The 27034-nt window shown below is 42.9% G+C and overlaps 1 protein-coding gene across 18 annotated transcripts in view; it reads right to left on the bottom strand.

The window, feature by feature from the left end:
• The window catches only part of TCF7L2 (transcription factor 7 like 2), a 179656-nt gene extending 153673 nt beyond the window's left edge, over nt 1–25983 (bottom strand). For 8 of the 18 annotated variants that reach the window (XM_071749413.1, XM_071749414.1, XM_071749403.1 and 5 more), the window contains exons 1-3: nt 25088–25982; nt 24657–24723; nt 24343–24467 (exon numbers count right to left, since the gene is read on the bottom strand). In XM_071749413.1, coding sequence (XP_071605514.1) covers nt 24343–24467; nt 24657–24723; nt 25088–25276 — 381 coding nt within the window. In that variant the 5' untranslated portion in view covers nt 25277–25982. Of the gene's footprint in view, nt 1–24342; nt 24468–24656; nt 24724–25087 lie in introns of all 18 variants that reach the window. The other 10 variants (XM_071749408.1, XM_071749418.1, XM_071749411.1 and 7 more) reach the window with 4 other exon arrangements.
• Between the last annotated feature and the right edge of the window lie 1051 nt (nt 25984–27034).

Raw genomic sequence — 27034 nt, 5'->3', positions numbered from 1 at the left:
CACAAAACCATCCCATTGCCACTGAGCACCCTCTGGGAGGAGAAGCCCAGGGAAGAGCCAGGTGGTTCAGCCTCCTGTGCCCTCCTGCTCCACCATGGCTAATGGCAAAGTGTTGAAGGGCTGGGGATTGCACTGTGTTTGCCCAAGACAGCAGCAGCACTTTAGAAATACCTTTCACACACACACACACACACACACACACACACACGCACACGCACACGCACACGCACACGCACATATATATATTTATATATATATAAATATATTCATATATATTCATATATACATATTTATATATATATATAAAAATGCAAACTCTTTACCAATACTTCTCAAAAGTGGTACAAAAATACAGTATAAAAACACAGCCTCCAGTATAAGACTTGCAGTTACAGCAGCAGTTTCTAGACCATAAAAATCCAAGACAAGCTACTGCGTGAAGTGGTAAGAAAGTGAGGTACGGTCCAGCCGAGCAAGGGGATCACCCACGGGTGCTGTTCACCCCAGGGAGACAGAAATCCCAGACATCATCTCCATGGGGATCCATCCAGACATGAGCCCCATGCTGGGCTCTCCGTGTCTGCCCCCATCTGCTTCCCTGAGCTGAAGCAGATCGTGGTTGCTTGGGATTTTTAGGGCGAGATGGATGCCCAGGGGCAGCTCCCAGTGACACTGCTGGTGGCAACGGGGCTGCTGGGGAAAAGAGCCCATGAACTGTGAGAAAGGTTCACAGGGGGGTTCACTTCCCACCAATTCCCAAATTCAAAACGCAGCGAGGCAGGTGCAAGCTACCCTAGCTTTGCAGCCACACAAACTCAAGAAGAGAGGCAGGTCTGAAGTTTTATCAAGAGATGCTAAATGAGACCACGTTTTCTGGTGGGTGTCACATCCACAAAGCCACTGAGCTTTGCTGAGAACACTACAAAAAGCTGAGCAGCACTGAAGATGAAGCCTCAAGATTCTTGGCTTGGGCAGCCACCATGAGAAAGCTTCACCTTCAGATTTCAGTATTAGGAGAGATGATAAGAAAAAAACAACCACAGGTCCCCATTTTTAGGGAAATGCTACTTGGTCATATAACAACGTCCAAAATGTCTGCAACCAAAGTCATTTGTTCTGACTTTGAAAATATGGATTTCTTAGAGAGCTGATCTTACCAATTAGGTAAGACATAATTTGCCTCTCCAAATCTGTTCAAGAAAGCTTTTTTCAAATTAAAAGAAATGTTTTTCTTTTAGGGACAACTAAATCTAATTCCACATCCATGTTTTTCGAGTCCTTCACAAGCATGGGGTTACCTGGGACCAGGCACTGATAATTTCAAACAGTCATATATGTCAGTATCTATATTATTTACTATGAATATGATCAGTCCCTTGGCTAATTTTCATCTTATTCTTTTCATTTCAGAGTAAGAGAAAGAAAATCACTTTCTATCAGGTTTTTCACAAAATAATCTTGTCTTGAATTATATACTAACATGCAATATTAGTTGCTGCACATAATTTAAATGGAAAATCCAGCTAGCTAGCTGAAATTGCAGGAAGTCTTTTCATAATTATAAAAAGATCTCCGATGAAAGAAACCAACATCTAGATACAAGTCTTGGTTTAAAAATTAAAGCATACTTAATGAGCAAAGATACCAGTGACTTAAGATTTTCAAAGCCAATACCAGAATGCAACCCTTTAACCTAAACATTGTAGAAGAAGATGATTAAATTCAGATCAAAAAGTAGTTAAAATAATGGTATATAAAATATTCTCCTTCTAGGGGTGGCAAGAGGAAATTCCACATAGATAGAAAGCAGAGGAACCTTACTGGAACCTGGAAAATATAATTCTGTTTTTCTACACTAAAATTAAAAAAAAAAAAAATTAAAAGAAAAATACAGTATTCTGTATGGTGTCACTGGCTCCTATTTTATGTTCTCATACTATCAATGCCTTTTGTGTGCTACTCAAAAAAATTAAGTACTTCTCTCATATTTTTTTTTTTTAATTTACTCTTGTGTAATTATATACAGAGACAAATCATACTCATCATGGCCTGATGATCAGCTGAAGTACATATGAGAGGGCCACCGGGGTTTTTTGTTGGGTTGATTTTTTTTTTTTTTTTTTGGAGCACAGTTACAACAGCTCTCATAATCTTTGGACAACTTACATTTAGCAATTTTACATTTGTTTTTTCATCATGCTGGTGTTTCAGTATAATTCTGAACACTGGGAATGGCTCCAAGTGTCTCGGGTCACTTCTAATAGTACAGTTGGCATCAGTCCCACAGGTCATTCCCTTGGAGGGCTTCCCAACATCTCAAGAGCACCCAATCAAAAACTCCAAAACCACTCAAAGACATCAGTTCCCACACAAGCCCATCACCCAGTGATTTGTGCCCATCAAGCTATGAAGAAAGAAACCCCCGTGCCCCAAACATTCTGCAGATTAATGGGTAAAAAGAGAACACAGTGTCTCCACTGTACTCTCAGTGCCTGACCCAGAAGAAGTGGCAGCAGACAAGGCTGTGGCAAGAATCATGACTCAATTTTGCAACTTTTACTCCTGTCCCACTGAAGGCCATCGGTGTGGGGCAACATCTCCAGGCCAGACCCCTGTCACCCTTATCTGCAACAAGGCAACGAAGCTGCTTGCATTCTTGTGCAAACCAACCACTTAATTGCATGGGTAGGGGGAAAGATCCTAACAGCATGTTTATTTTTGTCAAGTTGGCATCGAACAAGGCACAGGTTTGCATGGGGGAGAAGGGCAGGGGTCACAGCAGAAAAAAGGTAATAATGACTTCTAGGTTTGGGCATTGCCTGGCATCCTAGAGCCAGTGGATTCCAACTCTTCAAGCTCGATATTCACAGCCAGGAAATACCCTCCCTCTCAGTCATCAGTCAGAAGAATAAATATTTATTTATAAATTGCATGCAGCCTCTTTGCCTAGCACAGGGCTGAGCAGAACAGAAATACAACCAATGCAAACCTCTAATCTTCAGAATAGCTGCAAAAGCAAAAGAGGACCACAAGTCCCACACAGGCAAGCCCAAATAATACCAGGAATCACCAGCCAGCAAGAAATTATGAAGACAAGTGGAAAGTTTCTCAATGCTTCAGATCTATTCTCTCTTCCAAAACAGGGAGACCTTTCCCAGCTCATAATCCCTCAAAAGAGGAGACTTCCTACTCTATCACCAAGCAGGCTCAGCTCCAGCCGTGAAGCACAGGTGTTGGGTTCATGTTCTGACATAAAAGGGGATCAGTGCTGACGGTGCCTTGGACGCAGCGCTGGGTTCGGCGCAGCCAAAAGTCTACGCAGCGAGCAGCACCTAATAAGTGGATTTTTTTTTTTTCCTTTAATTTAATAAGTCTCAGCTATCACTAGCAGCCAGCTCAAAGCCTGAAAAGCCAAGCAGAATAATACATCCTCAGGCTTTTGTATCCTAGCTTGTCCTGACGGCTTCCGTTGCAAATCAGTTGTTGTAGCAAGAGACTGGACTTGAGAAGCCGATTAAACAAAGCTCACCCTGCTCCTGTCTGACACTCTGCTCCCTCGTCCAGCTCCTCATTAATGGGCCTCACGGATATCCACTGTGACTGCTAACTCCACTGGCTGTTGAATGGCATGCACTGTGCTGGCAAGAGGCCGGATCTGAAAAAAAAAAATCCATCTCTTCCGAGTGGTCAGAGCAGTGTGGATTGCCCTGTTGGAACCACTCTGCCGTGGCAGGCAAGCTGAGGCAGCCAGCGATGGGAGCAGACAGCTGAGGTCAGGCTGCTTGGAAAAGAGCAGTGAGCAGAGGACAAGCCCAAGAACCATCATGGCTTTAAGGTTTTGCCCGTACAGCCAAACCTTGGCAGAGTTCCCAACAAACCAGCCCTCTAGCACAGAAGGAGGGACAAGGAGAGCATCCATAACCCCATGCAAAGAGCCTTGGCCAAGAGCCGACCAAACACACACAGTAGTCAAAGTAGGTCCTGCTTCCAGGGGGAAAGCAGAGCACCAAAGACAAAGGCTGGTATACAATGGGTCTCTTTAAAGTAATAATTAAAAAAAATAAATCCATAGGAAAACTCCCATTGGCTTCATCAAGGCAAGGATGTGACCCAAGCTTGTGGAGCCACCCTGAGGAAAAGCAATTAGTCTCACTCGAGGGATGCCAAAAACTTTGGCAAGAGCATTTATAATCACCCCGAAATGTCTCTACTAACAAAACATAATGGGTTTATCATTTATTTCTCAATTAAGAGGTGCTTAAGGTGACCAGGGAGTGGATTCCTATTGTATATTGATTAGCCAATAAGAATACACTAAAAAGCAAGCCAGAGTACAAACAAGGAACATCATATCTCTCCTTCTGCCAAGTAAGTTATCCTCCTGGACAGAATGCCCTACCTTCCCTCCACCTTTCCTAGCAGTTCACCTGTTGTGCAAAACACTTTCACACAATGAATGAACTCCTAAGGCTACGTGTAAAATTACCAGGTGCAGCCTTGTTAAACACTCATTTGGATTTAAGACAATACGTTGGAAAACACAAAGCATGTGAGTATGAAGTACTATGTTACAATCAAAGCTAAATAAACTAAATAGTCCATCGATGACTTATTCCCCCAGCCATTACTCCACATCATCCTTCCCAGCTCTTTGAGCTCATGAAGCCTCCTGCAGATCAATATCGAGGCTCATTGATTGTAGTTGGAACAGAATCACACCCTTTTCCTTCCAGGTCAAAAGGCACAGTGACTACAAGCCATTAAGTATTTTGTGGGCACCATTCAATGGCTGTATTTATGCCATATATGTAGTTATGATTATTCCATGGAGTAACGTTCATTTATTTCAGCAACAATCTGACAAACTATATTTATGCTGCACCTTTGGCCTCCTTGCTTGAACTCTGCTCAGCAATGTCTCTCAGCTGGGACTACTTCTAACACACAAACTCTCCAAACAGCTTTCAAACCGACAGTGTTTCTTGGATATTGTTTTGTTTAAATCTACTACAAAAGGGTATTTTCTCGCTCTCGGTTCTTCCACCATCCTCCCCTTCTCCTCTTCCCCCTTGAGCTGTTTGCCACAGAAAATCAAAGATTTTAAGCTACATTTCTTGCTGCCCTCCATGAGCACTGTGAGTCTGTTGTGTTACCAGAGCTGGTCCAAGAGGCCACATTTCACCACCCAACTGATGAAGCCACCCATGAAACCCTTGCAAAGCACCTGAGAAACCCCACCATTACCTACAGTCCCTCAGGAACTTTTGGGGTACCTGGTCATCTCGGAATGTCACTTTACAAAAGGAATTTAATTACAGTCAACCCTCTACTGCAGTTGCAAAACAGCTTCCCTGTCTTTCTGGGATTGCTGTAATGGACAGTCAGCAGCCAAAATATTAATGCTACTTCTGTAATGCAGAGAAAGAAAAAAGGCATAGATACATACCTACATTTTAAATATATATGTGTGTGTGTGTATATATATGCATGCACACACAAACATATAAACCCCTTTGCTACAGAAAAAAGGCTGGTTGTTTGTAGGTGTTATAAATGTCCTTCAGAGATCATTTAGTCTGGTCTGCATAATCTCACTAGTGATTTGCCACTTGTAAATACTCAAAATTTATGCCAATAAAATCTTCCCAGCAACCAGACAGCCTTTTATATACATACAAATGTGTGTGTATATATATATATATGTCTGTCTGTGTGTGTGCATGGAGCCATTAACATCCTTTCACAGTTTGTTATTCTTATGAAATATCAGTAGGGGAAGGGAAAGAGAAGAGGGAAAGTCCAAATCATGTGTCCTCGCAGAGGACATTGAGCACTCAGCAGGTTGGGAAAGTGGAAGCTCACAGCCCATCGATGAGACACAGCAGCACCACACCACTTTTCTTCATTTCAAAACTGAAAGCATGGCAGAAACAAGAACGTCAAGGAGCAGGGAGATAAATGCACAAGCTGATGTCGTGTCATGCTCTCATAAAAGGCCTGGATACACTTACGGAGCCTTCCTTATGACTGTCATATAAACATTACACCGGGGCTGTGTACAGGAGATTAAACAGGAGGGGAGGGAAGCTTCACATGTGTCATCCTACCAAAGGTTATTTTAGGATCAGTTCAGAAGCTGAGTAGTGGGTGGCAGCTGATTATATTACCACAGGCACATTTAAATATCATGGGCCCAAACTCTCCTTAGGATCTTTCATAAAAGGTTGTGGCTGTACTGTGACTTGAGTTTGAAACGTGGCCTGCAGAGAATTTCCACTCCCCGGGGCCAGGATGATCCCTTCTGGGCATGAAGTTTCCCTCAGAGCAGGACATAGCCATGACACAAGCAATTTGGCTTAAAGGCCCACGTTAATTCAAGGAAGAGTGTCAAGGAATGTACCAGAGACTCAAGCAGGATTTTCCCAGCAAGGACCCTTTTGTCTGCACCATTAACAACCATGGCAAACCATCATGAGGACACAGGATAGTTGGGGACAGAACATATGCAAGTATCACACACAGTCCCACATAGCCATGCCCTCAGGGATGTTGCACCAGCCAGCAACAAACCAGTTTACCTGCCCCTGTGTGCAACACAAGTCTCAGAAGACCCTCAACCACTGCTTGCAGAGTTCAGCTGTCAGGGAAGCACAACTTGATGGTAACTCTGCCTCTGAAGGAGGGCTTTGGAAGAGTACAGCCCAGCTTATCATGGACTCAGAAATCCATGTGTAAGGGACTCCATCTCTACTTATTTCAGAAATGCCTCTGTTCTCCCATGCAAGCAGCAGCCTTCACAGCCATGAGCCAGAAGAACAACACTACTTGGTCACACAGTCATGGCCATGGCTTTAGATCACCGAGCGATGCTGCAATTCCTCTCTTTAGATGGCATAATCCCAGGTGACAGAGGAAATGATGTGGCATGTTCATACAAAGGGCAACCCCTGAGCAGAGCACCTGACTGCATTGCTGTTCTTGCATACAGAGAGACAGGTCCTCCCCAAAAAAGATCCTCCCAAATGACAGGAAAATAATCAGGCACTTGATTCTGGAATGTTGCCATGACCTCAAGGTTGCAGAAACAAATTTTACATATACTAATACATACATATTTAATATATGTAGACATACACAGATATATATGCATATATTCTTGATATGAATGTATTAATAGATCTTAGATAACATATCTTGGTGTTATATAGACTATAGATGCTGTTGTGATACAGATATTAATTATGCCTTTTTTACATATAACAGGTATTAATAGTTTCTCTATCAAACTCTTCCAGACTTCTGCATCAAACCCCTGGTTCATAATCAGATCTATTTAATTATTTGCAAGGCCCAGCAGCACAGTTTTGCAGTGGTATTTCTATAAAATCTGCAAACATTTATTGAAGTATATGAAGAGAGATTTAGGTTAAAAATGAGCCATTACTCTGAAAAGTAACTAACAATATCTTAGTAAATTTGTATCTGTTAAGCCATCCATAAACACCACACAAAAGTCAGTTTCATTTTACTTCAGATGTAGTTCCATTCCCATTTTTAACTGCCCCACAATTTTGGTACCTATGACTACTCTGATGGGCTCATTTGAATAAAACCAAGTATATTTCCTCCAGTTCTTGGATGAATCACTCTATTGATCAGGTTTTGCAGGCACAGAATTATAAATTAAATCAGAAATCTGGGACTTAATTGGGCTGGGCAATGCTCCTTCAAGCTGTAAAAGCATTCAGGTAACACCAGATGTTAACTGCTCCTCTGGCTTCATCATCTAATGGGACATCACTCCTTGGCTTTTTTCAACACAGTAGAATCATTCATCATACAGCCACACTGCTCTGGTTTGGGCCCTGAATGTGAGTTAGAACCAGCTAATATTGGACCTGGGGCTTTGCCAGGACAAGAGAGAAGATGCCAGGCAATACCCACCTTGCTGTTCAACCAAAACTACTTAGCAGAAAGAAGTGAGTTGCACAACAGGGACCTCCAGTGAACTCTGAGACCATCTACCCCATGTGGCTGCTACCCAACAAACTAAGCACAATAGTTGTGCTTAGTTTGTACACTGTAGTGTCACTTAGTCACTTAGTTTTGTACAGCTGTAGTGACTGTAGTGTGGAACAAGCTGAACAACACTAATTTCTAAGGCAGGTACATAATGCTACTAACACAGTAACAAAACAATAGAAACTGGTATAAACAGCAGAAAATACAATGGTAAGCACTGTGAGGAAAAGCCTCTTAACACCTTTTGAAACAAAATCATTAAATTATATTTTTTAAATTATTATCCAAGTAGAGGGAGGAAAGTAAGCCTTTCACCCATAAAGTCTCATTTGTTTCAAGGAAATTCTCACAACTGCAAAGGCGAAGAACCTCCATGACCACTAATTTACATCACTTGCCAGAAACAAGATCACCTCAATGGTTTGCAATTCAGGAGGTTAATCTACTCAAAAGTTTTAGGACTACTACTCATTCTCATCACAACTACACTCTTTGGCAGGAGAAGGTCATGCCACCCACCAGAAAAAAAAAAGGAAATGCTCATTTCCAGTGGAACAGACTATGACACCTTATTGAAAGATTGTTTTTTTAGCCATCTTCTCGACAGCTTCAAATCAGTGAGAAATATTTCTTTCCATAACTTCAAAATAAGTTTTATTAAAGAATTCTCTTTCTCCAGTACAAGCCAGACTGTTTGCAACATAACCAGTACCTCCTCTGAGCCCACAGGAGCACACAATTATGTTAGTGCATAACCAAAATGGAGAACTACTCACTTCTCTCTTGATCAAACAGTTCCACACCTGAGACTGCTGTCACACTACTCAGCTGAGTTATTGCTCATTGAAAAAGAACAGCAAATAACTTCTGAACCATTTCATGGGCAACGGCTGTTTTCTGCCCTCCTACATAAATTGAAATGCCAAATAGCAAACCAACTTTCAGCCACAAAGATTAGTTCTAACAGGTAAAACACCAAAAGGATAAGCTGATCTGAACGTTTTTCTAGCCACTAATAATTATACCTACTTGTTTGTTTCTTGTACCCCAAATGCAAAGAGTACTTAAGATAACAGAGAAAGTTTGATCCTCCTCCTTGCCTGGAGGAACTGCCATGAGTAGAAAGAAATTGAAGAAATACGAAACTGCAGGAGAAACTGGTCTCAATTTACAACCACTTGAAACAGCAGGGACATGGATTTTGGTTTTCATTCTGCATGAACTTCTTTTAGCCTTCAGTGGAATTACCCCAAAGGAAGATGAACCCCTTTTATATATTCATGAACCTACAGAAAATGGAAACTCTCTGTACCAACATAACAGAATACCAGGAGATATCCTATGGACTCTAGGCCTTCATCCTCTTTTTTTACAGATGTTCTTACCATCTTAAGAGGGTTACTCTGCTGGCATGAGACACTAGGTCACCTTTGGAGATGACACACATGTTCAGCTTCAGAGAAAATATATCTTGGGAGTCAAGCAAGACCCAAGAGGGCCACAAAAATGATCAGAGGGATTCTCTCCTATGAGCAAAGGCTGAGAGAGCTGAGGTTTTTCAGCCTGGATAAGAGCTCTGGGGAGACCTTATTGCCACCTTTCAGTACTTAAAGAGGGCCTATAAGAAAGACGGGGACAAACTTTTTAGTAGAGCCTGTAGCAATGGGACAAGGGGTAATGGTTTTAAACTAAAAGAGGGTAGATTTTGATTGGATATAAGGTAGGCATTTTTTACAATGAGGGTGCTGAAACACTGGAACAGGTTGCTCAGAGAGATGCTAAATTCCCCATCCCTGGAAATATTCAGGGTTAGGTTGGATGAGGGAGGGTTGCACTATATGAACTTTAAAGGTCCCTTCCAAACCATTCTATGACACGTTCTAAACATCCCAGCTCCCTTGGTTTTGCTCCTACCAAACTAATCCTACCCACGTGAAGGCACATTTAATGCAACTTAGTGATTGTATCTGGGTGCAATTGGAGTTGGCAATTGCTGGCACCACAAACCAGCACGGTGTCCCAGTACCTCAGAATGATGCAAACATTCAGGTTTAGCCATGATGATCACTCTGAAGGCAATAGACGTGCAAGATCATTACCAACCAGCTTCATTCATCTATATCTTGCAAAAATGACTCCATGGATGTGGTATGAGGGTGAGGTAGGGAGGAAAGAGGAGTGTAGTGTTTATTTTCTTTTAACTTTCCATTTCATATGTGTTCAGTGCCATGTCTGAACATGTTCAGACATTTCTTCCCCTCCTCACTTACCCTTCATCCAAATGCGTGTCCAACAAATTATATCTGGGATCTAGAAATTAAACTGAATTCTTTCTTTCTCTTTCTTATGCACTCAGAGTAATAAAAAGACTTTGCAATCCAAATTCTGCACTTGTGTACACCTGCTTTAACCCCACTTATTCCCACTAATTCAAATTATTCCCTAAACAATGGCTGTGGGTTTGTTCAGGTGTTGAACAAGCCCCATAATTGGAATTTAACAAACAATTCCAACACAGGGGGAAAAAAAGAGCAAGAATTCAGCTCTCTTCTTTTGCCATTAGCTAACTTGCTCAAGGAACAGGAAAACAAAAACAAATTTGAAAGGTATTTAAGCATGTGCAGATGCTGATAGGCAACTTACAAGACTTCCAAAAACTGCCCATTTGCTACTTAGATCCATAAACCAAAGCAAAAGCAGGGAGTGTAAATGAAAAACTTTTGCTTCCCATTCACACTGCTTTTCCCAAATTCTCTTTTAGCCTCCTTTCTACCTCACCAACTATTTAATTTCCAAAATCAACTTTGTAAGCTCCCCCTTGGGATCACAAATTTAGTCCACAGTCCTACAAGCCCCAAAGCATTATTGCAGTTGGGCTGAGGGTTGAGATGGAGGCAAGCCCAGAACACATGGAGAATCAGGGCCAAATTTGCAGCACCATCTCTCAGAGGGAAGGGAAGCACCTCCAGTGAAGAGCTTACCAACACATTAAGGAACAACCCCAACAAGAGGCAGAAAAGCAAGATGGGGCTGGAAAGAGAAACTAGACTGAGGAAATGCCACACAGTGAGAAGAGGAGGTTGGCTGCTGTGCATTGCAGCTCCAACTAAACTCAAGAGCTGTTTTTCTAGGCTGAGCTAAATTTTACATAGCTATAAAATCAAATAAAAGCTTTCTGCTGCTGTTATGAGCTCCTGCTTGTGACCATGATTTAAAACCAGCTTCCTGCAGCCCTTTTTCTCAGTACATCCTATGGCGAGGTCATCAGCTGTAGATGTAGTTAGGCTTTGTTGCAATGGACAACTTGATCATAAAAGTCTAATGGGAAAGGTTATCCAGCTGGCAAATGAAAGAGATCAGTGACTTTATAGGGCCAGCAATTACTCTTTAGTGATGGAGTATTATTACAGAACACTCATTACTGAAGAGTTACTGACAAATTACCAAACTGAGGAATTAATTACCAGCGGAGAAAATAATGCACAAGGGATAGGACTGAGAAAGCCATGTTCAAGAGAGGTCTATAATTTGCAACAAGTACATTCTAATCAACAATTAGTCCTGGTACAATTAGTACCACACTGGGTCCTCTTTCAGGATGGCAGACATCACAACAAGTCTGCAAACCATCAACGGTTGAGACAAAATAGCGTTGCCTAAAAATGGAGACATTGTTCAACCTGACCATGACATTGTCCAACACACAGACCCGACTCTATGCTCCCAACACTGCATAGGCAGTTCAGCAATACTGCCAGGAAAATCATCAGCTCCCAACTCCTCCTTGTGCCTACAGGACAACTTCTACATCTTCAGAAAACCCTCCTTTATTCAGGCACCATTCTGACAGGCAAGGCAGGTGAACTGAGGGACTGTGTGCTCCAAAGAAACGTGCACAGAAGTGTGCTTTGCTGAATGGCAACAGGTATTTTTGCTATGCAAATGCCATGACAAGCAATTTTTTCACAGATTTTTCATGGTAGAGGCTGACCTTATTCAAAAAAAAAAAAAAAATATATATATATATATGCTTTTTGCTAAAATATGAAAAGATCTATCCGAATTCTTCATCATCGTTCAGTGGAAAATAAGTGAGGGGGGTGGAGGTTGAGTAAAAAAATCTGTATACAAAAATTGTACATGACCTCCAAGATACAGCTTCCACAGATAGGAGTATTTAATAGCTTTAACAACATTTCTGTAATCAGCAGCAAGACCTTCCTTTTTCCTCTGCTCAGTATCTTAGGAACATGATGTAGCTGCTGGCTGACTCCAAGTCTCCAGGAGAGAAGAGGGGAGCATGAATTAGACATTCAAGAATCACAGGGTCCCAACACAACACCTAACCAGCCATGCTATAGGCCTGGAAGGCAACATGATACAGGGAAACACAATACAGAGAGAAGACATCAACCTGAGGGGCTCCTCTCTTTTTCCCACTCTCTCTCTCTGTGTTCAGATGTAGTGGTGAACAAAGGAAAGAAACATAACACTGACTAAATGATTAAATAAAATAGTAAAGGTTGCTGTCTCCAAGTCTTTTCAAAGCAGAGATCCTACATTATTTTGGGGAGAATAGATAAAAGGCAATCACAGAACCTATATGGCTAAGTAAATGGACATCAAAATGACTAAACGTTGAGCTCAGGATGATTGCTAAAAACAAACAAACAAAAACCAAACAAAAAAAATCAAGGTGCTTAATATTTTTTTTTCCTTAAAAAAAAAGGTGTATAGGAAAGTCAGCTTTCACATTTTCTTCCTTGGGTGAGAACACCCACACTGCTTCCTCACTCATTCACCCCAATTTTTCTCTGTATAGCAGCAGAGGAAAAGGAGCCCAGATGAAGTCCTCCAGACACTCCTGCACTGCACACAGCAACAACTGAAAATCAGTTTTATTTGGCTTGTTCAACAGACCCAGTCTCACATAATCTATGGGCCCAATCCTTCTCCTAATAAAACCAAAACTCCAACAGATTCAGTAGTTCTGAACAGACCTTGCAGTGGCAAGAGGATAAACTTTGTTGGTGCAAGCCTTATTCATTCACTCTTCTTACTTCCACAAGTAATCCTATTAAAAATAATGGGGCTGCTCCTAAGAGTCAAAGATGCAGGATCAAATAGGAGGAGAAACTGATTGAGAAATATTTGGGGTTTCCCCCTCCAGCAAAGCACAAGCCCTTTTCCCAAAGAATCCTTTCTGGATATCAAATTAGAGCACCAATGAAAAATAAATAAATAAAAGCACAATGCTTGAAAATGTCATTCAAGGCAGGAAGAAGAAACCTAAGCCCTACTTCTTTTAAAACAAGGGCAATCAAATGATGAGTAGCTGCAAATGTGGCCACACACACTCCTTCATATACACACACATACACAGAGGCAGTTCATCAGAAGTGAATCGGAGAGAGAAAGATGAATTTGAACCTTTTATCCCCTGTCCTTTATAAAAGCTGCCACTCAGTAAACGGAGATTGCTCTAATTACTGTGACAATTCTGCACCCCGTTCAAACAACTTTTGTGTTCTGGACAGGTTTCTCTGCGAGTTTGAAATTCTTGGCCTGAGAACCACTCTTGTCTAAAAGAGGTTTCTCGTTGCAAGCACAGAATGCAACACTAACAAGTTGTCCCTCTTTTCAGCTCCTTTCATTCTCCTCTTTTCCAATTGCCTGATTCAGGGCTTAATGGAAACTTGTCAAGGCTTTTCTTCCCACAAACCCTGTAGAGCCCCAAGGCAATCTGTGCACAGAGTAACCACAGGAATCTCATATTGTCAATTAAAATTGAATAGACACCTGATAACCCAGTATATGTTCACGAATATACATCACATGCATAAACACAGATGTGCCCACAAAACCAGTCCGATGCCCGCACTGGGGCACACCAGCAGCGAGGCAAGGTGCCAGTTCCCATTTACAGGAACTGTAAATGCTTTCACTTTTTAATTTCATATTTATGAAATTTCATTTCATATTTATGAAATTAAAAACAAAGCACTTCCAAATACTGTAGGTGAGCAACAGATTTCAATGGAAAATAAACTTAACTACGTACACCAGGCATTTGGCCTTTAATAACCCTGGGGATTGTAAAGATATTTAGCTGCTATACTGATAAAATAAGCTCTGTGGATATCCTTTACATAGCAGTTTTGTGACCTGTACAGTAGTTATGTTTGTGACTACCTCCTGTAAAATACCTCCCCCCCCCCATCTCTTTTTTTTAATTGACAGAGATGTTTTAAGCTACATTTTATGGCATAGTTTAAGAATTAAGAAAAATCCATAGGGGAATGTAACAGGAGTTGGAAGTAAACTGACACATTTTGTTAATAATACTAAAAAAATCTCAAAAACTTGACCTCCAGACAAACTACTATAATCTGTAACTCCTTTTAAAGGGATAAAACCTTCTTGCCAGCATCCCAGAGAAAACAAAGGTACAAATACTGATTGCCATCTTATTCTTCTGATGCGTTCATTCAAGGTCATACCTTCATGTGGATTCTTTAATATTGGCAAGCATTTACAATAGCATAATTTCAATAGCAGTCTGTTCAGCCTGGGTGTAGATCAATGCAGCATCTATTTGCCATCTTCCAGATCTTGCCTGTGTCAGGATAGTGGCCCTGGTTTTATAAATCTGAATCTAATTAAACCAATGCAAACCTCTTACTGTGTGTGCTCCCAAACCAGTTCACTGGTTTAACCGAGTTAAAATTATTCAGGCTAGGGTTTAAAGCAGTTCCAAGAGAACCTTTATTAAATATTTGCATCAGTTAAAAACAGAAATCAATGTAGTGGCTTGTCTCCAGAATAGAAAAGCCTATAGCCTCAGACTTTTCCAGATCATTATTTAAGGAGTCGCTGACTCCGCTGGGAGTTGGGTGTGCTCAGAGTGGTACGCCCCCACCTTTTCTTGCTCTATTTTTCCCTTTCTTAAAATAGGATGACTTGTTTCTATTGTATCAACACCTTAGAATATTCTTCAGAAAGTACCTATGCAGTATTTTCAGTTCGGCTTTTTTTAACTATTACTTGCCAAGCCCTCCTTTAGGATTTGTTTTGTGTCTCAGCTGCATCAGTGCAGTGATCAACAGTGAACTAAAAAGCTGGGACTGATTTTGTTGTATACAGCACCTTTCATAGCACAGATACTCTGGAGATCCATGTAAAGCTGTGACATAAATACTGGTGGAGCACAATTATGTATTCGTACTTGGTAGCCATCAGGTGTGCAACTGGACTACCCACAGAGCCTAGGGCATTAAAACACCTTCTGCCAAGAGGGGAAAACAGTTAGGCAGGACTAGCTGTATCAGGAGGACTAAAAAAAAATGGTTTCACACCACAGAGTCCCTCCTGAATTCAGCCCCCCTTACTGGTTGCATACCTGGAAGGTGTTTGGTACCTGAAATATCTTACCCTAACAAGAAGCTGCCCTCCCATCTTTTCCTTCCTTGTGCTTCCTTCAGCAAGCAGCAGAAGCATTTCAAACAACACAAATCCATTCTCTGCTCAGCAAAGCCTACTTGTCTCCTATAATTTCTATCATTTTACTGTCATCATTTCTTCTTTGCTGAAACCAGCAGCATATGAGTCAGAGAACAATCATTAACTTTTACAACTTCCACACAAATCCACCTACTCATATTAGAAAAGCAGTATTGACATGCAGCACAGCCTCAAACCAAATCCTGATCCTGCCAGGGTGTTCTGTGCTTCTGTGGGAAAGTCAGATACTGCAGTGAGCAGGAGCTCACTTAAGAAAGTACCACTGGAAACATAAACTTTTTTTTTTATTATTATTATTTTTTCCAAGAGCAAAGGACGCCACAGAAGCAGCAATATATCAATATGACATTTAGTTGAGTTTGGCTTTTCCAATACCTTTATCCACTTTTGAAGAAGTTGGCCATTGGTTCAAGAAACACGGGGCCTGATCCAAAGCCCTTCGTTATTAATAGAAGCCTTTTTTCCACTGACTTCAATGGATCTTGGACCAAGCCCAAGGAAGACAAGATTTCACAGCAGTAAGAGTGACACACATTCTCCGCATTCAAAAAAAAACAATACATGGCATTTACAATGTCAATCTGTATAGCATAGTTTTGTTTGTGTTTTGCTTTTTTAAAACAGGCTCTAGGCTGTCGGATTAATGCACCCAAAAAGCGTCTCTGAAGTTGGAAGGAATTCCAGGCAGATAAAAATGCCATGGTAAGATATATAATATTTGCAGTCTTTTCCCCAACTAAAATATAAAGGCATCCTCTCCTGCAACATTCAGGAGACCAACTTCAACCATCAGAAGTTGCTGTAGCCACACAGTGTCCCCATCATTATAAAATCCTCCAGTAACAGCTACATTACCCATGATGAATTAATTTGTATTAATATGGCTATCACACTCATTTCCATATGAAACCTATTGTTCTGGAGCATTAAAAACCTCCACCAAGTGAAGTAATGTGGTACCCCTATATTTAGTTTAAAGAAATTCAAAATAAATACATTAAAACAAAATTGCCAATATCTTTAGTACATCATAATTGGCAAAGCAAGCAGAAACCCAGTTATCTTCTCAGTACGTATTTATAGCATCACCCTTCCCCATTCATTCCACATTTTCTTAGAGAATCTGCTGTACCCTACATCTGCAATTCATTGACTTTACAATTTACCACATGTTGAGATGGAGAGGTCTCAGCTCCATTTGAATCACTGCACAAATATGCAAGTGATTTATCGTTTTAAAACTGAAGACTGCAGAAGAACGACTCCACTTTTCCTGAACATTACTCCTTCTGGCAGACCATGAACAATTACAGCGCGTACTAATTAAGCTCTGTAAATGTGCTGTGCCCTGCTAATGCCTACCAGGCCTCAAATTTAGTTGCATGAAGCCAAACTTCAGCCAGCGACTTAACTCATTCAGCACTGCCCGGTTGCCTGAGCATGACCCCATGAAGAATAAGGGTCGAGGGTTTAGCCAACCTAAAACAAAGGCGTGAGACTGAACAGATTTTGCCGGAAAGAATCAGAGGGGGGAGATGCTGGAGGGAGGGGGGAGACACGTCCTGGGAACTGGAGGACCATCCTTGTTGATAACCTGTTAAAAAGGTACAATACCACACCAGCTTTGCAGCGTGGTGCTGGGGAATTCAGATCTGTCCCCGGGGGCTAATAAGTCACAGTGCTCCATTGACTGGGGAAATGCATAAAACCTTCAACAAAACTGTACAGCTATTTGTGGAAGGGCCAAACTGACAGCCCCCTCATTTTTATTTTTTTTTAAGTCAGGTTTTACATGGCTCACAGAAGAAAAACATATGGGTGAAGGAGCACAGCTTTCCACCGCACATAACCCTGCCTTTTTCTTAAATTAGTGTCCAAACATAACAGTAACCTACAGGGAACCCAAAATCAACTGCTGGAGAAATTAAAGCTAAAAGTAATACCTAGGCATATTTGAGTAATCACATTATCTTGTTAAAACACACACACACCCCCAGCATAGACAAGACAGCAGCACTTCAGAGCTGACTGTCCACTCTAGGAAAGTGTGTTTAATGGGGAGCAAGAGGAGAATAATGAGCTCTGCTGAGTGAAGCAGTATTTCTCCCCGGGCCCCAGACTTTCCTGACACTTAAGAGTCAATCCCCAGATCCCAAGCTTCCCCTCCAACCATCCGTTCAAATGCTGGCCTTTTTCTTTCCCCCCCTAGGTTTCTACGATTTCTCAGCACTCCAACATTCCTCCTTTGTCCTCCAATTACTTTCCAGCAGCCCCCTCTCTGCTTGTACCTCCCCCTAGTCACACACACACACACACACACACACACACACACACACACACACTCCCCAAAAAAACAGCCCCCTGAGCACGTCCCCCTGCCCCCCTCCACACTGACCTACATGTCCATCCCAGACTGTCCCTTCCAGCAGGACACAGGGCTTCTCCCCTAAAAGCTGTCTCTACCCTCCACACCTGAATTCATTCAGCACATGTTTTCCCTTAACGTGGGCTTGTGCTGCTTTTTAAGAGGCCCTGTTTTATACACACAAAACAATCTAATGTATACATTTCCAAGCATCCACCTTTTGCATAAAACTTGATGCTTTCTCCCCCACACCTCGGCTCAGTGGTATGTGAGAAAATTAAAGGACGTTTCCAGGTGTCATCTGTCTTTAAACGTTTGCTTGTGCCGGTATCTAGGAAATACTGCACACTACTGCTGAGACCTGTGTAAAGGATGTGAGCTGGGCTAAACTTCCCTCCTTTCCTTTAGCCTGCTTTGGTCACCCACAGCCCAGCCTTTACAGCACTGTAAGCATTAATTATAAATTTCAGAGTCTACATTAAGAAAATTAGGAAAAAAAAAAAAAAAAAGCAACAAACGTAAAGCATCAGTTGGGAGGAGGAGCAGAAATTTTCTTCGCTTTTGGTGGGGAGAGAGGATTTCCTTATCTCTCCCCCCCCCCCTCCAGTACCACACTCCATCTCTCATTGCTTATAATTAGTGAAAGAAATTTGACCCACTGCCAGTGTCTGTGGACCTTGGATATTATAAGGCCAGCGTGGCGTCAAATATCTTAACATTCATAAGTGTTATAGGCTGTAAATAAACCCCGTGGATTTATGACCCTGCGGTGCTTGCCAGCAAACGACTGTGGCACATTTCTTTCAGCAGACCTGTCGAGGTGCAAGTTTGCCTTTGGTTGTAAAATTAACCATTTCCTTCACAAATGTGCCCAATTAGAAGTCAATGCTTTAAGGCTTATATACATATTTGCCAGGACGTGGTACTGAGGAGACACCCAGGGAACAGAGCTTTAAACCTCCCCCCCCCCCAAGCCTCACAAACCTCCCCCAAACCAAAACTTCTCACAACAGCCCTAGTGTGGAAGCAGTGTCAGATTTTACCAAAAAAAAAAAAAAAAAAAAAAAAAAAAGAAAAAAGAAAAAAAATAAAATAAAAGCTTTTTATCCATATATGTGTATCATTTTGGCCTTTATTTTTTGGCTACTCTGAGACTGGGGGGAGCAGGCGTCTCCCCCCGGGCTGTGCCTGGAGAAGGATCTCCTCCCTTCCCCCAGGATAATGTCATCTGCTTCCTGTGTAGGAGAGCATTTGCTAAATCCAGGTTGTCTCATGCTTAACTGCCAATAATCCAACTTCCACATAACTCCCAGACAGCTGGGAAAAGGTCCTCAGAGTTTTTAGTCACGGTACAGAAACACACGTCCACACAAAAATTCTGCAGCTATCCTTTTTCTCTACACCACATTTTTTATCTGATTTTGGGGCCCAGTCATGAATGTTGGACAAATTTAAAACATTTTTACCTACATTCTGGTTTACAAGCTCAAATGAAAGCTGCAACATATTCCTTTCCCCCCTCCATCTTCAGCTGACAAATCAGCACATATTTGCTGGAACAAAAAACCAAGAGGAAGGAGAGGAAAAAAAAAAAATCCACTCAACATCATCAGTCCATGTATGACTGCATTCAAAAATCCTGGAAAGGCATCTACTGTATTTTTTTTTTTTTTAGTACAGATCAGCCACTGGTGCACCTATTAAAATTGTTCGATTTCCAAAGCAAATATTATTTTTAATGAAGTGCAGTCCTGCAATTATCCTTTACACTCCAGTAACAGTACTGCATTATATTGTTTTGCAAGGTCCCAGAAACATGAAACTTTGCTCTAACTAATTTTCATAGCCCCCTAAAGAGAAGCTGATTGACTTAGCAATGCAGCAGTTGCTTCAGAATGAAACCTTATCAGAAAAAAAAAAAAATTAAAAATAAATCAGCTTCTTTACTGAAAATAAGTTAACAAACACACTCTGTTTCCCATTGTATACCAGCTATGCTAATGCTATAGCACAGTGATTCAGCAATCTACCTAATTAAGCATGAGAAAAGTTTCTCTATGGAGGTTCCACTTGATTTACACCAGAGGACCATCAGTTCTTATTTAACAGCTTGTTTTGACACAAGTCTAGAAATTTTATTAAAAGCATGTCCATTCATTTTTTATAGGAAAGCACATAATTTATTCTCCCCCCCAAATAGCTATGTATCATAAAGTACCAAAGTGCTGACGTATTAAGTTGTATCTACATTATTGAACTAGTTGGTGGACGTTAATACTATAATCCATACTGCAGACGTTAAACCTCAACCATAAAGATTACTAAAGAATTAATATTGTCACATTGAGACTGAAACCTTAACACACCAGCCATAAATATTTGTGAAGGAGATGAAAAACAATTAGCATAAATACCAAAGAAGGGCAAGAACACCTGTTCTTTTGCAGTGCGATAAGCATTTTATTGTTCTCTATTTAAAATGTAATGACCTGTGTAATTACAGTAATATTACATTGTATTGCAAGGGCTTGGAATGTCACACTTTGAAAAGTGTTGTCAAAACAATTGGAGGGAGGGAAAAAAAGGACCACCATTAACCCCTCACACCCCAGGCTCTACCGAATTTGCATTGGGAAGGATTATGCTGTTTGATTCAGTCGATAAAGGAAAACGTCCATTTTTTCAAGTCAGTTAAAGAAAAAAGTTTCTTTCTCAACATAAAATCTAAGCAAGGGGTTTGCTCTCTGCCACAGCTATTTCCAACTCCCAAACCTCAGGACCAAACGTAAGTTTAGTCCTACAGTCCCATTCAGCAAGCAACAATTTAAGGAAAGAAAGATGCAACAGCACTAGTAAAAACAAGATTATTTGCTAGCAGGATTTTCTCAAATCACAATGTATCTATTTGCTCACCAAAAGCATTAACCAAGCTCTAAATTTAGGGTAAAAAATTAAATACACCACTTCTTCATTTTCCAACTCTGAAAGGAAAACATTATTCTTAATTATCCCTAGCAGTCAGCTACCCCAGTCTCTCAGCAAGCATAGGTAACAGAACAGGCACTCTCAGATGCATTACTTCATTACTATTTGACTAGCCCTCTACTTAATACACATCTATTCCTAAAGGCATTCCATAGTATTCTATCAAAAGCAAGATTAAAATGCAAAAAAAAATCTGTGACTTTCAAAAATGAAATTACTCCTATCAAGCTTTAGAAAGGGTTCACACTATTTAAAGCATTATTCTCGAGACAATATGTTATTCATCATTAGCAGATTTTATGATACTTCATGGTTCTTCACATTCCTGAAACAGTAAAGCAGAAATTGCTGCCCACGAGTCTGCTCTTGAACAATTGCAGGTACATTTACAAAACACAATAATCCCGTTACACCCCAAAATAAAACAAAAAAGGAAAAAAAATCCAGAGAAGGAAAAAAAAAAACAAACCACAAAAACCACACCCACAGACCTTTAAGATTCTACAACAGCAAAAGGAAAGGGAAAGCAATTTTGCTGTGTATCTGTATCACCTCTTTACCTCGCATGCTCTAAAACACAACAAGTATGGCTTCAGGAAAGACTACATAAATAAAAATCAAATTCATAATTATGCAGAGCCATCAATACCGTTCCAACGTGTGGTCAGAAAGAAAGAAAGAAAAGAAAAAAAAAAAGAAAAAAAAAAAAGAAAATCAAAATCAAACAGGAGAGAGAGACAGCTATTTCGCCTGGAACTGAAAGCTGGTACAGCAAAGAACTAGAATCCACCTAAGGACTGTGTGACAGACAACAGCTATCCCGCAGAATCTTTATAATATTCTGTTCTCAGGCCTAAATAAACAACTTTAATTTTCCTGGCTATAATTAAGTGTCAGGCAAACAAACAAGCATTAGGGAACACCAAAGGATAAGGTTAAGAAGACAGAAGGATGCTGGAGCCTCGATGCGGAAATAAGAAATTGCCTATTGAGTGTGGAAATATCCTTTCAGAATCCATCTGATAACACAAGCAGGCCACCTGCTATACTAACAATAACCAACCTGTAATCTTTTGTACAGTACCTCTAATTTACACAAACCCAACATTCCTATGGAGGCCTTTTTTAACTGTGGGGGAGCAGGGGAAGGAAGAATACTTCTAGCAAAGCTAACTGCTGAAGGATCTTAATCTGCTTGCTAAAGGAAAAAGGATCTGTAATAAAAGTAACGAGGGAAAAAATAAAGACCTCTAATTAGTTTTAAGAAAAACAGCTTCAAGAAAAAAAAAGCAGCAGAGGTGTGCTCCCTATTACGCTGCTCTTGCAACAGTGGAATGCATTTAAAAAAAAAAAAAAAAAAAAAAAAAAAGGATACAAAGCTTCACAATTTGTAACAAAGTAATTTGTAACAAAGATTGTTTTGCCATCTGGATCCTGGTGCTTACAGAAGTGGGAATTTATCACCATCATCCATATACATGTGGATGACCGTATTCAAATTAAAAATATAATGCATTAATCCCCTGAACTCCCCTCCCAATCATTACAATTGCAAACTGCAGTTACCCCTATGCTACTGTCCCAGAAATCACTGCCTGGCAAGAAGAGCCTTACCAGCTACCAAAATAAAACCCTACCACAGCCCTAAAGATATGCAAAGTCAGAAAGCCTTCCTTACTACTCCCTGTCACTCTGCATTTACTAATCTGTGCCCACTGACGTTTTACTAAGTGAAAACAAGACTGACCCGATGTTTAATATTTTAATGCTTTAGAACACTTGTAGATCTGATACACTGAAGTTGTCCAAGCCCTTAGTCATTAGTACGGCTTCAACATCTACCAAACAGTAGATCTATTATTGTAAATCGCTATCTCGTGTTACCACAAGGAGGGGGAAAAAAAAAAAAAAAAAAATAATGTATAAACACACATGGTGATGGTGGGGACGCTTCAGGTTTAGAAACACCCAGAAGAAACAAAAAAGCAATGCCAAACCCATCGGTAGAAATAAGCAAGATTTTGTAATTCCAGTGGGCTTAGCCGTTTTTCCTAAATAATTTTTAAAACTCTTTAAAAGGAAAGAAAAGGTGACACTCGAGAAATCTGATGTCAGAGCAGAACACACCGTGGGTGACATTACGAGCAGAGAAACAGCTGGGACTACGACTCACCAGCAGACCCTAAAGTTTCCAGGGATCTGAGCTAAAACTTGCTCTACCTCCACTCACAGGCGTGCAGACAAGCACACACCCCTGCCACCGAACCCGGGGGTAAAACAAAACAAAACAAAAAAAAGGGGGGGAAAGGAAAAAAAAAAACCAACCAACAACCCAACAACAAAAAACCGGACGCTTTCAGCAAATTGTTTTTCTGCCAGCATACTTCCAGGAGGAATTTTGCTCGACTTGTCTGATTATTTTGTTGTTGTTGTTGTTATTGTTAGAGCTAAGCCAGGCGATTTCTGTTTCCGGACTCCGCTTTACTCTAACTCCCAGGTTTTTCCTCTCCACACCCCCACACCCCCCCACACCTCCCCCCCCCGCTTTCCCCAGGACCGCAAAGCACACACGAAGCCGGAGCCGCTCCGGGGCTGCTCCCCGGGACTGCTCCCCGGGACAGCCCAGGTGAGGAGGGCCCCGCCGCCCCCGGGCAGAGCTGCCGCGCTCCGGCCCCCGCGGCGCCGCCGGGCCACGACCGCGCTGAGGCCGGACGCAACTCGCGGCACCCACAGCCGGGAGGGGACACACAATGAAATCGCCGTTCCTGCAGGCCAGGGGGGCGGGCGAGGGCAGGAGAGGGTTAAGGGGGAGGAAAGGGGAGGGGGAGCCGGCCCAGCCGCCACGGAGGAGGGCAGGAGGCGACGGATCACCATGGAAAACGAGGAGTTTGGAAGGAGCGGATCCCAGACTCGGCCGGGAGTAAATTACCCCCCTCCCCAACGAAGGCGAAAGAAGGGGGGCGGAAGGGGGAGGAGAAGAAGAAAAAAAGTAGCTTCTTGATTTTTTCACTTTTAAATGTACAGAATTACGGTTTTGTTTTTTTTTTTAGGCTGTATTAGGTGTTGTTTGGATCTTGTTTGGGATTTTTTTTTTCTCTCCACCCCCATTCCCCTCATCCCGCAAGGGAGGTTACGAGGGCTCCAGAAAACTGCCCACAAAACTGAAAGTAAAAAAAAAAAAAAAAAATTAAAAAAACCCAAAAAAACCACAACGAAAAAAAAAAAAAGTAAAGAGGAAAAGAAAATATGGCGAAGTGTAAACAAACCCCCTCCTGCCGCGGCCCGCAGAGTTTGGAAAGTTTGCGGCGCGGGGGAGGGGGCGGCGGGCTGGGCCGGGCGGGCGAGCGGGGCAACGGGGAGCGCGGCGGCGGGAGCTGTGGGGAAGGGGGTGGGGGGAAGAGAGGAAAGGAGGGGAGGAAGAAAGGGGGAAAAAAAAAATAGGCACTTACCGTTCTCGCCGTCGGAGAGAGCGATCCATTGGGCAGATACGGGCTGCTGAGGTCGGGGATCATTATAAAGGGATAACCCGGGTATGGTGGGCCCTTAAACAACCCTCCATCTTGCCTCTTCGCAGCTAACATGGCGGGGGAGACACGAGCGGGAGAGGGGAAGGAAAGGGGTAACAGGGGGGAGAAAAAGGAGGAGAGGGGGGGAGGAAAACTTTTTTTAGAAAGTGTCCTAAAAAAAGGAGCCGGGCGGCCGGCGGAGGGGCGGCGGGTGGTGCGGGTCGGGCGGCGGTGCCGGCCGGGCCCGCAGTACTCACCTTCCTCTAAACTTTCCCGGGATTTATCTCTGAAAGTTTCGGACCGAGGCGGGGGCCGCCGCTCCGCCTGGGAGCCAGCCGGGGGTCAGCATGGGGCAGTTGGGGAGGGGGGTGGTGGGGTGGTTCGGTTGTTTGGGTTGTTGTTTTGTTGTTTGGGTTTTTTTTTTTGGGGGGGGGGGGGGAGAAAGAAGGGAGGAGGGGAGAAATAAAAGGCGAAGAAGAAGGGAAAGGAGGGAAGAGAAGGTGGAAGGAGAAACAAACAGGAAAAAAAACAGAAAGGCATCGTTACAAGTTGGTGCCGTGGAGGAAACTTGGGCGCCGGCGGGAGCGGGACCCGGCACGGCGCCCCCGGCCCCGGCCGCGGCCCCGGCCAGGCAGCGCGGCCCCCGCCCGCCGCCCCGAAACGGCCCCGCGGGGGGCTTCCCCCGTACCTCCGAGTCTGAGGAGCTGTTTTGATTCGTTTCTGATTCATTGACGAGAGACGACTTGACATCAGCTAAATCCCTCTCCGCCGAGGAGTTCTCGGAGATCTTTTCCTCCTGCTCCCCTTCGTCTTTGAAAGAGATCAGTTCATCGTTGGCGCCCAGGTCGTCCCCTCCACCGCCGTTCAGCTGCGGCATTTTCCTCCTGGCTCACCCCACCAGCAGCAATTTTGCAAAAAGGGGAAGGGAAAAAAAAAAAAAAAAAGAAAAAAAAAAAAGGAATGGGGAGGGGGGGGGGGGAAGGAAAAAATGAAGAGGGGAGGGGGGGAAAGTTTGCACCAAAAAAAGAGTCCAAGGTGAAAGTTTCTTTTTTTTCCCTTCTCTTTCCTCCTGGGGAGGGGAAAAGAGGGAGGAGGAGGGGAGGGAAATGTCTCTTCTTTGCTCCTTTGCACCAGTGACTTTAGGCTTCTTCCTTTCCTTCTTCAGGATTTTCTCTTTCTTTCTTCCAGGGAGCTGCTCGGCGTGCACTGCGCGCACACGCACTCACACCCGCGCACGCACGAAAAAATTAATAATAATAAAAAAAAAAAAAAGAAGAAAAAAAAAAAAAATAGGGACGAGGGGGGGGTGCGGGGGGGGGGGGAGGGGGGGGAGGAAAAAATAATGCAACAAACCAACCCAAGAAGTCAGCTGTAACGGGGGGGCAGCCGCCGCGGATATTGGGAGCCTGTGCCGCTCGGGTTTGAGTGAGTTGAAGTTGGACTGAGAGCTTTTCAGTTCAAAGGCGGCGCTGATTGACAGATAGAAAAAGGGGGATCGAAATCCGGAGGAACGGAGAAGTCTGGGATCCGGGATTATTGACAGGGAGCGAGAAACACACCAGGCACTTAATGAGATGCAGGAGGGGGCGGGGGCTCCCCGGTGACGTATGCATAAATAAACAGGTCTGGGGCGCGGGAGGGGGAGGAGGAGGAGGGTGAGGGAAGTAGGAAACTAACAATGATCCTTTTTGGCATGGGAGCGGGAGGGCGACGGGAGGGGGAGCGGGGCGCGGGGGGGCCGCTGCCAGGGGGGTTGGGGGGCGGGGGGCTGGGGGGGGGGGCGGGCCATGAAACGGGGCTGGGGGGGGGGGGGGGGGGGGGGGGCGATTGGGGGAGGAATTTTAAAATTAAAAAAATTTTGCACCGTAGCCCAGAGCTACAGGATGGGGGGAGCGAGGGGAAAAGCACCCAAATGAGTGCCCCTGCCTCCGCTGGGTGGAAAGCACTAACTTTTACATACTGAGCGTTAATAAACGCATCGTCTCCATGCAGTCCGGATTCTCCTGAAGGATGTGTGCTCTTATTATTTGTGTACATGTGACTACAGGCTGGTGGGGTGGTTGGTTTTTTTTCTTTAAAACCGTTAACATTTTTCTTGTCAGGCTTCGGAGGCAAGAAACTCCAATCATAATAAACATTATAATATTGTAAAAGCCTTTTTTTTAAGCAGCACTTGCTCCTTGCATTTATTATAGTTGTAACACGCAGGATAAAAATGTGAGAGATCACTCGCTGAAGATCAGATATTTCCAAATTATCTTATAGTGAGGCATAATATTTTTTGGTCCTTGATGTTTAAAAAAAAAAAAAAAAAAAAAAAAAAAAAAAGGAAGAGGAATGTGACTGCTAAGAAGTTAATTAGCATGGCAGGACGGAGAATCAAGGACTCCCAGACTTCAGAAGTGAAAAGTTGTGGTAGTGGAGTAAACACCATGCTGGGGGAAATCAAAGTGAAAGCGGACCGGTCCCCGCAGCGGGGCGGGGGACCGGGGATGGGGAGGGGGAGGGTGTCCGGGAGCCCCGAGGCTGCGGGGGCAGCGGAGCCGCCCGCCCCCCGGGCCGGGCCGGGCCGGGGCTGCTGCGCTCCGGGCTTGGAGACGGCGTTTTTGTGAAGTCACTTGCCAGAGCTCTGCCT

This window comes from Heliangelus exortis, chromosome 7 (assembly GCF_036169615.1).
Source record: "Heliangelus exortis chromosome 7, bHelExo1.hap1, whole genome shotgun sequence".
Lineage (NCBI taxonomy): Eukaryota > Metazoa > Chordata > Aves > Apodiformes > Trochilidae > Heliangelus > Heliangelus exortis.
Note: the sequence above shows the minus strand (reverse complement) of the source record. Positions and strands in the feature narration are given on the sequence as shown.